Raw genomic sequence first — 14,873 nt, forward strand, 5'->3', positions numbered from 1 at the left:
AACACTAGCTTGCAAAACAGCCAAGATCAATCCTGTCTGGCTCATATTAACAGAACTAATCAGCTGACTCATAAACATAACACTAATGAAAATGCTACCATTTTAAGCCACTGCATTTTGTGGGTGGTTCATTACATGGCAGTGTTAAGTAATACATTATCCATTTTTAAATTTCTACTCGCTCTTAACCCCTGAAAGCTTTTACCCCTTCCTTGCTTTATTTTTCTTCATAGCACTTACAAAATGACATAGTAAGCATTTGCTGTGCAATTGTTTATTGTCTGACAACCCCGACTGAAATGAAAGCTGAAATTTTTGCACTGAACACATAGCAAAGACTCAAAAAAAACAGTTTCTTAAAAGAATGAATGATATGCATTGCTCAATATCAATACTTTAAATATATTTTTAAATATATTATGAGAAGCTACTGTGCAGGAAAGAGTGCTCAGAGTACACTGATCAGGTTTTCTGTGACCTTTCCTGAAACTAAATTACATTAACCTGTGTTTTTTAGCAAGAGGTGAACAAATAATACTGAAATGACAAGTTTTTCCCTTTTTACACTGAAATGGGCATGTTATTAAAAGTTACCCAAGGGACTCAAGTTGTAGCACACTTGAAGCCACTATTTCCTTCAGTCACAAAGTTAGACGTGGATGCCTAAGGGATGGATTTAAAGAGAAAATTGACAAATGATGAAACAAGGTAATATGGAACACTATCATATATTTCTAGAGTGACAGGGTTAAAGAATTAGAAAATTGCCTTAACAAGATTGAGTACTACTGGAAGAAATAGAAAGAAGACAAAGTGTGGTACAAAAGGAGATCGAGTAAAAGAAACTTTGGTGACGTTGACCAGAAAAAGTTGGCTTGAAAATAGGTCCACAGAAGGAAAAAGCAAGAGAGGGATGCTACCTTCTATGTGGAAGGTTTTGAATAGGAGAGGTCAAGGTCTAATACTGGGATGGTCCAGAGTGGGAGGCTGATTGCAGATAAAGAAAGGGGACCAGCAGAGTAAGGAATTAAAATAGAAACGTTCTAGAGTCAAGAAGGCACAGGGAAGAGAGAACTGATCCACCAAGGTGTAAAATTCACTGGGTCCTTCTCCAGAGGCTAGAGACAAACACTATTGGCTTCATCATGCGATCAGTCTATGGGAAACACGCAGGTTCCTGTGACATAAAACTTCCTGATCTCTAGGAGATCTTTACAGCATTTTTTTCCCAATATTCTCCCAAAAAGGGGGGATCCAGAAAAATAAACTCCCTTAATTTTATCCTGGGCCCTACAAAACCTTCAAGGAATAAGTCAGGATATGTGACCTCTCAGGTAGATAGAGGAATGTGCATTTCAGGGCTGTGTAGGGAGGAAGCAGCTGGTGCAGCAAAGAGTCACAGACCCATGGTTTTGGGGAGGACGTTTGTGATCAAGTTTGAAGCACTGTGGGAGGATTAGTATAATGCTGCTGACAGTGATAAACTGCCACATCTTCAGCCTGGAGGCTGCTGATGGTGAGAGCGAAATCTGTCCCAGATCCACCGCCACTGAATCTGTCGGGGACCCCAGATGCTCTGCTGGATGCCGCATAGATAAGCAGCATAGGAGCCTCTCCTGGTTTTTGCTGGTACCAGTCTAAGTAGTTGCTAACACTCTGACTGGCCTTGCAGCTAATGGTGACCCTCTGTCCTGGAGACACTGCCAAGGAGCCTGGAGACTGGGTCATCACGATGTCCCCACAGGCAGCTGCAGTCATGAATGGATGACGATGATACACACACACTTTAGCAGACACACACTGAAATGCGAATCTAAAATGTGCTTTTTAATAATATTACATGTCAGCACATAATTGGGTTTATTTTAGAAATAGTATTTCTCATTATATCTTAAAATTACTTTTTAAATTTCAAAATGATACTCCTCCAAAAGCACTGAGGAACTTTTAAATTTCTCACTTGAGACCCAGAGCAACAAAGACATAAACACCTTTGTCAGTGACATCATCTTGCTGTTTCTGCCTCCCTGACGCACCTCAGCTCAGATGGCATTGACCCCTTTTATAAAACCTGAACAGCTGATCTGAGCTGGGAAGGGCCTATGCAAAGCACTCAGTGAGGATAGAAGCAAATTGCACGTGTGGTGGGTTGTGAAAGTACCTAAAGTGAATCAAAAGCCAAAAATACCATCACTAAAAGTGTACTTGTATAACTAGAAGATGCAGAAGTCAACTGAGAAGCTCTAAGATCAACGTAGAAGCTCCGAATCTACAAACTGATAGATGATCTAATGAAGAGCTTCTATTTTGAACTCAAAAATGTTTTTAAATGGGTTCACTTTCCAGAAATGATGGGCTAGTTTCCCCATATCTACAATCCTGATGAAATAATGGCACATGCTGAGGAAGAAAACTATAAAGGAAGGAAGATAGGAAGGAAGGAGAAGGGAAAGGACAAAAAGGAAATGGGGAAATTTGGGCTCAATTTTTTTAAAAATCAGTGACCAGAAAATGTCTGAACTGTGAAGTCATTTTCATCCTGAAGTTTTGTAGGAAACTGAAAACACTTGAATGTGGGTTTTAGGGCCCTGCAAGGGCCAGAGATATAGAAAACAAGCCCAGAATTCACTCATATGGAAACACATGTGGGGCCCTATTTTGAACCGGGGACCAGAGGGACTCTAATCTCAAAGTAAGTGTCATTCAAAGAGAAACCAGGAGCCTTCCTTCCCACCGTTGTGAGCAACTAAAGTGAGAGCTCTGTATTCACTGGAGAAATGGAGAGAAAAAAATAAACAAACAAGATTTCCTTAGGAAGTTATGGCTGAAGACCAAGATTTGCAAGGATTTTACTCCACGTATTTATGGCCTACATGGGTCTGGAACTCTCCATCCTTGGAACTGGGTTAAGATATTCCTACTGATATGGCTGCCATATGAAACCTTCTCTGGAGAAGGGTACCACTATCCTAAGTCCTCAGGACACTTCACAAATAATTTCTCAAGGACCAATACCACCAAGCAATCGAAGATTCTTGGCAACCAAGGAAATAAGATAATTTGAATATAATCGAGAAAAAAACAAAAATAACAAAGAAGAAAGTCTGTTCAGACTTCAGATTTGGGAATGATGAAATGATGAGAGCTTCTTTAGAGAAATAAATTACAAATTTGACATTGTGAACACAGTACAAGAAACTGGAAAAAAGTGCCACTGTAGATTTAAAAAGAACCACACTAAAGTTGACAGAAATTAGAAATAGAATAACTACAAATTTAAAAATCAATTGTCTTAGCAAAAATATCATAAATTGCATGGCTTATTTCTCTCAGTTCTAGAGGCTGGGAATCCCAAGATCAAGCCACCAGCAGATTCATTGTCTGATGAAACCCTACTACAAGGTTCATCTATGGTCACGTTCCTGCTGTGTCCTCACATGCTGGAAGGGGAGAAGGAACTCTCTGGAGTCTCTTTTATAACAGCACCAATACCATTCATGAGGGCTCCACTTTCATAACCCAATCGCCCTCCAAAGGCTCCACCTCCTAATATCATCACAATGGGGGTTGGCATTTAAGATGTGAATTTACAGGACACATCGAGTCCCGAGCATCAATAAAAGAGGGAGTTTCACTGCCAGGCCAAAGAGGTCAAAGGATGAGATGCACACTCCCACTTGCGTGTGTGTTTCTATCTTTGAAAAAAATGATTTCCAGACACTGGACATCAGGAAATGAAGGACAGTCTGTGAGACAGGAAACAAACACGCTGAGTCCTATGAGTGTACCAGCTTATTGCAGTGAGAGAGTTTTCAGGCTGCAGCGCAAAGAGGAGGAACCCAGGTAGAGCATAGTGGACTCTCTGGTTGAGGAAACAAAGCTGAAAGTCCAGAAAGACTGAAGAGTCTAAAGTTTGCAGGGCAGAGCACCACAGAAGAAAGAGCTTCAGAGATAAAGAGAATTCTCTTTATCTGCCGATAGTCCATCTAGAACATTCAACAGAGAGTGGATTGGTGCATGTTTATGAGGAAACTGCCTGAGGCTGAGCAAAGAACCTTCCAAGGAAACTGGAGGTAGCAGTATCTGACACTCACACAAGGACAGGAATAGTGCCTGTTTCCACCAGCCAGACTTGAAAACCTCATGATTTACAGGACACTGAGTAAATTATTCACGGGAACTTTGTCCTAGTAAATGGGAATAATTAGCTTTATGACTACATATTGCTCTGGTCCCAACAAAGAAACCTTAAAAGCAAGACCCAAAAGAATCAAACTATTCCAAGTAATTTAACTCTGTCCAAGAACAAAGCTTCAGAATACTTATAGCAGTACCATGATGTCAAGCACGCAACAAAGTAAAACTCTCTAAGGCCTTGTATCCAATGAAAGGTTAGCAGTCATACAAAAACGCAGGAATATGACACATCTTGAGCAGAAAAATTAATCAATTTAACCAATCCAGAACTGGCAAAATATTAGAATATGCAGGAAAGAACATTAAAAGTTATTGTAATTGTATTACCGAGGTTCAAAGCTGAGTAGAGACATAGAAGATATTTAAAAAGAGAGTTAAAGTGAACCACTAGAGATGAAAACTACAGTGTGTCATATGAAAAACTGGATGGAATTCTCAGAGATGATAAAAGATGATATAAAAAACTGGGTGGAATTAGTCATAGATGATGGAACAATAGATTAGTAAACATGAAGACATAACAATAGAAACTATTTAACATGAAACAGAAGGAAAAAAAAGAATCCAAAAAACGGTAAGTTCATCAGTGAGTGATAGGACAGTTTCAAGTGGCTAGTATACGTTTAACTGGAGTCCTGAAGAAGGAGGAGAGTCAGAAACAGAAAAATATTTGAAGAAATAATAGCCAAAAATATTACGAATTTGAGGAAAATTATAAATTAACAGATCCAGGAAACTCAATGAACTGCAAGCACAAGGGAAATAATGAAAAATGCACCAAAGCTAATCATAATAATCAAATTGTCAAAGACAATGATAAGAATGTCTTGAATGTACCAAGAAAAATAACGTTACATCCAAAGATACGGAATTCAGCAGATTTCTCTTTGGCAACAATGCAAGCCGGGAAACAGTGGAACAACATCTTGGAATTGCTGTAAAACAACTGTCAGTCAAAAATTCTATGCCTAGGGGGCTTGCCCGGTGGTGCAGCCATTAAGCTGGCTCAATCTGCTTCTTGGAGGCCTGGGGTTCATCGGTTCAGATCCTGGGTGCGGACATGGTACCACTTAGCAAGCCATGCTGTGGTAGACGTCCCATGTATAAAGTAGAGGAAGATGGTCATGGATGTTAGCTCAGGGCCAGTCCTCCTCAGCAGAAAGAGGAGGATTGGCAGTAGTTAGCTCAGGGCTAATCTTCCTCAAAAAAAAATTCTATGCTCATAAAAATGATATTTCAAAATCAAATGTGGAATAAATAATTTTAAAACATACCAAATCTGAAAGAATGCATTATTACTAGTTCCACACTATGAGAATACTGGGAGAAGTCCTCCAGGCAAAATGAAAATGATAGCAGATGAAAATATAAATAGCACTGGAAAAGGTAACTACATGGGTACATTTATAAGATTTTTTCCTTATGATTTGAATCTCCTTAAAATTTACTTGAACTATGTATTTAAAAATTATTACAGTGTGCTGTGGGGTTTATAACATGTATATAACTAAAATGCATGATAAAAATTGCATAAAGTTCAGAAGGGGTAGAAGTGGAATATATTGCTGAAAGATGCTAGTGTGGGATAGGTAGTCATGGCAGAATATGGTAAGGTAAAGACATATACTACAAACCCCAAGAGAAAGAGAACAAGAAAGAATAGATGGGACAAATGGAAAACAAATAGCAAGATACAAATAGTCTTAGTCTAACACTAGACTAAAAAATGGAGTGGTTACTTTAATATCAGATGAAGTTGATTTCAGAGCCAAAAATATTACCAAGGATAAAGAAGATCATTTTGAAACGACAAAGACGTCTGTTATTCAACAGGACGTGACAATATTCAACATTTATGTGGATACACTGACTATCTTGATTATAGAGATTCATTCACAAGTATGCACATATATCATAACTTGTCAAGTTGTGTGCTTTAAATATATGCAATTTATTCTATGTTAATTTTACCTCGATGAAACTATTTTTCTACGTCACTCGTTGTCAAGCCAGAAAAACAGAAGGGAGAAAAAAGAATCACTGCCTTTATTCTGCCAGAAATATATACCTCATATAAATAAGCACTTTTACTTTCATGGGCAATTCAAGCACCGTTCAATACTTCAAACCCACTGAACTCCCTGTTGACTTTTGTGCTATTATTATCATATATTTTACTTCTATGTATATGTTAACCCTGAAAAATATTATTTTTGTTTTATACAGCTGATAGACATCATACATCACACTTATGCCCATATTTTACATCATCTCTTACTGCATCTCTACGTTGGTTATTATTGCTGTGTAACAAATTGCCTCAAAACTCAGCAACGTAAAATATTACATATTTATTCTCTCACACCATTTCTGTGAGTCAGGAATTGGAGGATGGCTTCTCTGGCTGGTTCTGGCTCCAGGTTTCTCATCAGGTTGCTGTCAATTTCTCAGCCACAGCTGCAGTCAGCAACAGACTTGACTGGTAGATTTCGAGGTAACCCACTCACATGTTGGCAAATCAGTGCTGGTCTTTGGCAAGAGGTTTTAGTCTCTCACCATGTTAATCTATCCATTAAGCTACTTGCTTATTCTCACACGTGGCATCTGGCTTCCTCTACAGCAAATTATCCAAAAAGAAGTAGTAGGAAGTCACAATCACTTTAATGTCCTTGCCTTTCAAGTGACAAACTGTTATTTATTTGATATCGTATTGGTTACAAAGGTTATCCCTATTTAACATGGAGAGGAGGATGTTAATATCAGGAGAAAGGAATACCAGGAGGCAGGGAACATTGGGAGACTTCTTGGTGGCTGGGTATAAGGATTTCTGAGTTTCCAACTGGATTCCTCTTGCGTAAAATATCCCACTTAGTACTGCATTTAGCATGGGTCTACTGGTAATAACATATTCCAATGTTTTTCTGAATATGTCTTCATTTCATCTTGATTCTTGAAAGACACTTCCTTTGGTATGTAATTTTAATTCGGCAGCAAATTTTTTAGGCACTTTGAAAAAACCCATTTAATCATCTTCTTACTTTATTGTTTCATATCAAAAGTCAGCTACAATTGTTACTCTGTTTTTAAAGAAAATTTTTCTTTTTTCTCTGGTTGCTATAAAGGCTTTGTTTTCTTCTTTGATTTTAAGGAATTTGACTATGATGTGCCTAGGTTGAGTTTTCATTGTATTTACCCTGCTCTGTCTCTTAGATCTTCCTGAATCTATGAATTGATGTCTTTCATCAACTTTGGAAAGTGATCAAGCATTATATATTCAAACATTGCTTTTCCTCCATTAACTTTCTTTTCTTCTGTCACTTCAACTGCACAATCCCTTCTCATCAATCCCCTGTGTATAAGAATTTCTTTTCTACATTTTCCTTTCTTTTCTCGCTTTTCTTAATTCTAGACATTTTCTTCTAATCTATCTTTTAATTAACTAATTTACCTTCAGCTGAGTTTAATGAAGTGTGAAATCTGTCCCTGGAATCCTGAATTTTAGTAATTGTATTTTTTCAGTTCCATATTTTCATTTTTTGTTAAATTAAACAATTCATTAAATCTAGGTGCTTTCAAGTAAATTCAGTTTCAACCAGTGGTTTGAAAAGCCAGCTGAGTGTTACTATCTCAATCTCCTTCTCGTCACAGGTACCATATAAGCTTTTGTTCCTTCTCCTGGTTCTCGTCCAACTGTTCGTTCTCAAAGAGAAGAAAGAGTAGGGGAAAAAATCCCTTAAGAAATTGAGTATGCATTCATGGTGAGGAGGGCACAGGTGATTGCATCTTCAGGTATACTACAAGTTTAACTACTGAAACTTTTGTAATGTGTTCTCTGAGTGGGGGAGATACTCAATGCTGACTTGATCAGGTGACACATTGGGTGTTCTGTGGGTGTCCATCTGGCCTCTGCACTGCTTCTTGGAGTGAGAAATTTCCTAAGACCAAGCTGTACTCTGTGCCAAGTAGATCCTAGCCTGGGATCAATATCTCAGCTTCACAAAGGGCCAATTCTCCCTTCGCTTAGCCCTTCAACTGTCCCCTTGTGATGCTTAATTTTTTGTGTCAACTTGACTAAGCTTTGGGACTAGTTGTTTGGTCAAACATCAAACTCGATTTTGCTGTGAAGGCATATTTTGGTGTGATTAACATTTAAATTAGCAGACTTTGCAAAAAGCAGGTTATGCCCCATAATGTGAGTAGGCCTCATCCGATCACTTGAAAGCTTTAACAACAAAGACTGAGGTTTCCAACACAAAAAACAACAGATGCTGGAGAGGATGTGGAGAAAAGGGAACGCTCATACACTGCTAGTGGGAATACAAACTAGTGCAGCCACTATGGAAAACAGTGCAGAGATTTCTCAAAAAATTAAAAACAGAAATACCATACAATCCAGCTATCCCACTACTGTGTATTTATCCAAAGAACTTGGAATCAATGATCCAAAGACATTTATGCACCTCTATGTTCATTGCAGCATTATTCACAATAGCCAAGATGTGAAAGCAGCACAGGTGCTCTTCTACAGATGATTAGATAAAAAAGATGTGGTGTATATATACAATGGAATACTACTCAGCCCCATACAAAAGACAAAATTGTCACATTTGCAAGAACATGAATGGACCTTGAGTGTATGATATTAAGCGAAATAAGCCAGACATGGAAAGACAAATACTGCATGATTTCCCTCATATGTGGAAGACAAGAAATATATGGATAAAGAGAACAGATTAGTGGTTACCAGAGGGGAAGCGGATTGGAGGGTGGCAAAAGAGACAAAGGGACACATATGAATGGTGATGGATAAAAATTAGACTACTGGGGTTGAGCACAATAAAGTGTACTCAGGAATTGATAAACAATATTGTATACCCCAAATTAAACAATGTTATAAACCATTATAACCCCAATAAAATTACTTGAAAAAAAAAGTCTGAAGTTTCCAAAACAAGAAGAAACTGTTCATCACGACTGCATCATAGAAACCCTGCATGACTTTTCAGGCTGCAGATTTCAAACTCAAGACTGCAACATCAACACTAACCTCAATGTCCAACCTGCCAGCCTGATCTACAGATTTCAGGCTTACAAGCCTCCACACTAGCAATTCCTTAAAATCTCTCTCTCTATATATATGTTATACTGGTTCTGCTTCTCTGCAGGACGGTGAAACAATACTCTTCAAAAACCTTATGTTCCACCACTTAAGCCTATGGGAATGAAACACTGCTAATCTTCATGCCTGGCATAGCACTTGCTTTTTTTCCCACCTCCTGTCCTCCCACTGGATGACTCTTATTACTTTTCTTACTTTCTACAAACCCTCATTGCATAGGACTCAACTGTGAGACTCAACGGCTGGTCTGCGTATATTGGAAATCTAGGCAGGATAGAGTGTGGCACACTTGCATACTCTCCAAATGCTCCCACTCCAAAAAAATTAAGGGAAAATCCAATGGCATTTCTACTTGTTCCTCTGGGTTCCTGAATTACTTTAGATAACAGAAACACTGATTGTCTCCACCTCAATTTCTTTTCCCTCCCCTGAACTCTCAAGATCCTCAAAAGGCAGAGTAGTGAGGGAACAGATAGGGTAACCAAGAATCCCAGTTTTTGAAGGACTTTCCCAATTTTAGCACTGGAATCTCAGGCCCTGAGAAACCCTCACTCCTAGGAAAACTGGAAAGATTGACCAAACTAGACAGGAAATCAGGCCAACCCATCAAACTGTCTGCTTTTAATGTTACTTGAAGTGTTCTCCATCTTTCACCTGTGTTCTAGGCTTTTAATCTCTGAAGTCAATAATCTGGTAGATTTGGGTCCCTGATAACTCTTCCACCAAATGGAGGCTTCATCTCTCTATTCTGAATCATGGGAGCGGTAGTTGCAGAAGGAGCTTACGTACTAAATGATGTCTCAACACTTTAATCTGTCAGCAATAAATGATACATTAAGCTATATATTAAGCTAAAAGTATACTTTGATAATCTTCCTCAAAATTTATTATTCCTCAGAAATAATAAATATTCATGGATTATGAAAGAAGGCATACACTCAAACTATGACTGTGGCACTAGCAAAGTGGCTTTTTTAAAATGAAAAAATATATATGCAGGTTTTAAGTAAATTTAGCATATATTTAATATACATGTTCTACATTGACTATTTATCTTAAAATCAACAAATTCTTGGAGTCTAGGAAACTCATTTTTATTTTTAATTATTTAGTAAAAACAGAAAATGTGGACATGGTACCATCCGTCCACATAACTCCATAGTCACATCCAAGACAGATGAGCAAATGGACCAAGCTACCATGAGGACAGGAGTGAGAATCCAGATAAACATGAATGGCCTTTCAGCTGTCACTGAGTACATCAGGTAGCAAGGTCAGGGAGATTGGCTGAGATAAGCAGTAGCAGTTGGATGCTACAGATATAGGAAGGCAGCTCAAAGTCAGGTGATATGAGAAGCCCTGGTTTCAAAGGTACTGAGTACACCATGAAACTAGTCCTGGTTCTACAGATAAATTCAGCCCCTAATGTAGGCAAGGACAGAAAATCTAAACGCAGGTAATAAAAGTGAAAGGACAGGTGTGGTGACACCGTGTCCATTTATGAATTCAAATTCAACAGATGCATATTAAATGCTTAATGTGTACTCATATCGTTTACACAAATTTAGCATATTTAACTTTTTTCTTTTTTTGCTGAGGAAGATCAAGCCTCAGCTCACATCTGCTGCCAATCTTCCAATTTTTTTGCTTGAGGAAGATTAGCCCTGAGTTACCATCTGTGCAGTCTTCCTCCACTTTGTATGTGAGTTGCCACCTTAGCATGGATGATGGGTGGTAAAGGTCCACGCACAGGATCCAGGCCCATGAAGCCAGTCAGCTGAAGGAGAGTGTGCCGAACTTAACTACTAAGCCATGGGGCCAGCCCTGACACCTTGTCAACTGACGTCTGCTCTGAAGAGATTTTCAAAGATAGAGTGAGAGCAAACTGGTCTGATGGAAAACGTGCCACATAGCAAATATGTTTCTAAAGCCCTGCCAATATAATTATATTATATATTTTCATGCAAATGTTTATTGTACTCACTTCCAGTAAATTAAATCAGTACTATTCCAATTGTTTTAGAGAAGGAATTCCCATTTTATTTTTCATTATCGTTTCCAGTTCTCTGATGAAAGCATTAGTCTTCTTGAGTAGAATGTAGGAACGGAAGAAGAACACAGGACTGCTAGCTGTCCTATGTTATTTTAATTCAATTTTAGGAATTTAGATAACTGCAAAGTTTCCGTCGGTCTCTGCAAGGGCTGATCTATTTCTCATTTACCCTTACTCCTAGCATGAAGCCCTTTGGGGTTGTTTACTAGGCTCCTCTTTCTTGACAAACCCGAAATACCAATTTTTTGTCTTTCTAGTCTCACAATGTTGTCAAAATCTCTGCTCAGCTTCTCAGGCCTCTCAGTTGCTTTTCCTGGGCTTGGGAGATAGTCCAGTGGGAAAGTGGCCTCGGATACGGGCTTCACCTCTATAAGTTTTCTTTCTTCCAAGGTCTTGAAGATTCCTCACTGCCTAGTAATTTTAAACAGGAGCATTGGCGTGAAAAACCTTCTCCATCATCATAAAAAGCAGAGGACCAGGCAATTCCAATCTCCTCACTGACTCTTACCTGAGTTAATCAATCATAGATTGGCCTGAATAGTAAACATTCTCACTAAATTTCATCAATATTGTTAAATCTGTGACCAACAATAGCATGTTTTGAAGACAGCTCAGGACATTTAATAGCTCCTAAGGGCCAGCCTTCCTCTGAAATAGAAACAGTTCCCAAAGGCTCTTTTCACGTTATGAAGATGTTAGAAATCTCAAAAAATAGATGACTGCACTTGTTAGTATAACTGTGAGAACAGGCTCATCCTGTTGATACTTCCACTTAACAATGTCCCACTCTCTCTTGATCATTCATTGTATGCAGAAAATGAATGAGAAGTCTTTAACCATGAAAAGCAAAATGTTCTGACTATTATAACAGGAGATTCACAAAGAAATATCTGATTCTGTTGCTTTCAGCCTCAAAGTTTCCAAAGCAAAGTTAATTACCCATCTTAAGGTCACTACCTGCATGAGCCTATGTATTGTGGCTCTAATTTAAACTATGATGCACCCCAACAGGGCATTTGGAATCTGTGAGTGTAAGCATGTAAGATTTACAGTTTACATGCTTTAGATTTTTCCTATAAAAGTGGAATGAGAATTACTATATCTAAACTTTAGGCCCAAACAAACTAAATTTATAACACAGAATTAATTTATGCATGCAAATAGGGATTTTTTTCTCATTTTGCCTATGGCACTAGAAATTAATCTTAGGAAAACAAGTCTAAAGGCATGTCATTTTATTAATTCAATGTGTTATAATAGAAAAAGATAATAAAAAAATTACCACTTCAATGTCGAGCATTAAGAGCATAAACTTATGAACTATGATATGTAAACAAAATAGAATATTGTGCAGCTATAAGCGATAAACATAAAGACCATGTAAACACATTAAAATATTTTGTGAAATGTTAGGTGAAAATAGCGATATAAAAATAATGTGAGTTGTGGTTGCACCTATACAAATGACTTCAATACATGTAGACAGTAAGTTATTATGTCAGAGACATTATTTCTTCTTGCAAATTTAGCTAATTTTGACCAAGAATATATTAGTGAAAGTGACATTTTTCTCTTAAAGGTTGAGACAGGAGGAAAAGGTGAGGTGCAATTTTCCAGTCTCTCTCCCTGTCTTACCTCTTGTCTGTATCTTTTTTATTGATTAGCACACTATCCAAAATTTCTATTTTCTTAATGTGTTTTTTGATAGCTTGCTGTTAGTGTCTAGAAACACGACTGATTTCAGTATGTTGACTTTGTGTCCTGAAAGTTCACTGAATTCATTTGTTAGTTTTAACAGTTTTTTGGTAGAGTCCTTAGGATTTTCTGTATATGAAATTATATCACCTGCAAATGAGACAACTTTACTTCTTCCTTTCGGATTTGGATGCCTTCTATTTCTTATTGTTGCTAGTTGATCTGGCTAGGACTTCCAGTACTGTGTTTAATAGGAGTCGTTAGGGTGGGTACCCTTGTCTTTCTCCTGATCTTAGAGGAAAAGTTGATAGTTTTTTGCCGTTGAGCTACGTTAGCTGTGAGTCTGTCATAGATGGTCTTTATTATCTTGAGGTACATTCCTTCTAAACCTAATTTGTTGAGTTTTTATATGAAAGGGAATTGAATTTGTCAAATGCATTTTCTGCATCTATTGAGATGATCATATGATTTTGATCCTTCATTTTTCTAATGAGGTGTATCACATTTATTGATTTGCATATGTCGAACCACCCTTATGTCCCAGGGGGAAATCTGACTTGATCATGGTGTATAATCCTTTTATGTACTGTTGAATTCATTTTGCCAGTATTTTGTCGAGGATTTTTGCATCTATGTTCATCTAGGATATGGTGAGGACAGTCTTTGTCTTTGGTAATAATTTGATGTTGGCCTCATAAAATGAGTTTGGAAGTATTCCCTTCTATTCTGTTTTTTGGAAGAGTTTGAGAAGGATTGGTGTTAATCTTCAAAAGTCTGAGAGAATTCACCAGTGATACCACCTGGTCTTGGACTTTTTTTTGTTAGAGATTTTGATTATCAATTCAATTTCCTTACTAGTAATTTGTATGCTTAGATTTTCTATTTCCTCATGATTCAGTTTGAGTAGGTTGTATATTTCTAGGAATTTATCCATTTCTTCTAGATTATCCAGTTTGTTGGCATATAATGGTCCAACATAGTCTCTTATGATACTGTGTATTTCTGTGGTACTAGTTGTAATGTCTCCTCTTTCGTTTCTATTTATTTGAGTCCTGTTTCTTTTTTCCTTAGTTAGTCTAACTGAAGATTTGTTGATTGGCTTAATCTTTTCAAAAAATCAACTCTTAGTTTCGTTGATCTTTTCTTTTGTCTTCCTAGCCTCTATTTCGTTTATTTCTGTGCTTACCTTTGTTATAGACTTCCTTATGCTAACTTTCGGCTGAGACTGGCCTTCTTTCTCTAGTTCCTTGAGGTGTAAAGTTTGTTTGGTTGAGATTTTTTTATTAATATAGAAGTTTATCACTATTAACTTTCCTTGTAGAACTGTATTTGCTGCATTTCATAATTTTTGGCATGAAGTATTTCCATTTTCATTGGTCTCAAGATACTTTTTGATTTCCCTTTTTACTTCTTCTTTGACTCATTGGTTGTTGATGAGTTTGTTGGTTAATCTCCACATGTGAATTTTCCAGGTTTCTTACGGTGATTTATTTCTAGATTCATAGCATTGTGATCAGAAAAAACATTTGGTATGATTTCAATATTCTTGTATTTGCTAATACTTGTTTTGTGACCTATTATATGATCTGTCCTAGGAAATGTTCTATGTGTACTTGAAAGGAATGTGTATTCTGCTGCTATTGGATGGAATGTTGCATATATGTCTGTTAGGTCTATTTGGTCTAAGGTATAGTTCAAATCCAAATTTTCTTATTGATTTTCTGTCTGGATGGTCAATCCATTGTTGAAAGTGGGGTATTGAAGTGCCCTATTATTGCATTGCTGTCTATTTCTTTCTCAGATCTGTTA

The 14,873-nt window shown here is 37.5% G+C and overlaps 1 gene segment (V, D, J or C); it reads right to left on the bottom strand.

Moving 5' to 3' along the window:
* Positions 1-1,431: 1,431 nt before the first annotated feature.
* LOC111772129 (immunoglobulin kappa variable 4-1-like) lies at positions 1,432-1,758 on the bottom strand. The segment is given in 1 exon segment: positions 1,432-1,758. A coding segment is annotated over 1 exon segment (327 nt).
* Between the last annotated feature and the right edge of the window lie 13,115 nt (positions 1,759-14,873).

Source organism: Equus caballus, chromosome 15 (genome assembly GCF_041296265.1).
Source record: "Equus caballus isolate H_3958 breed thoroughbred chromosome 15, TB-T2T, whole genome shotgun sequence".
Lineage (NCBI taxonomy): Eukaryota > Metazoa > Chordata > Mammalia > Perissodactyla > Equidae > Equus > Equus caballus.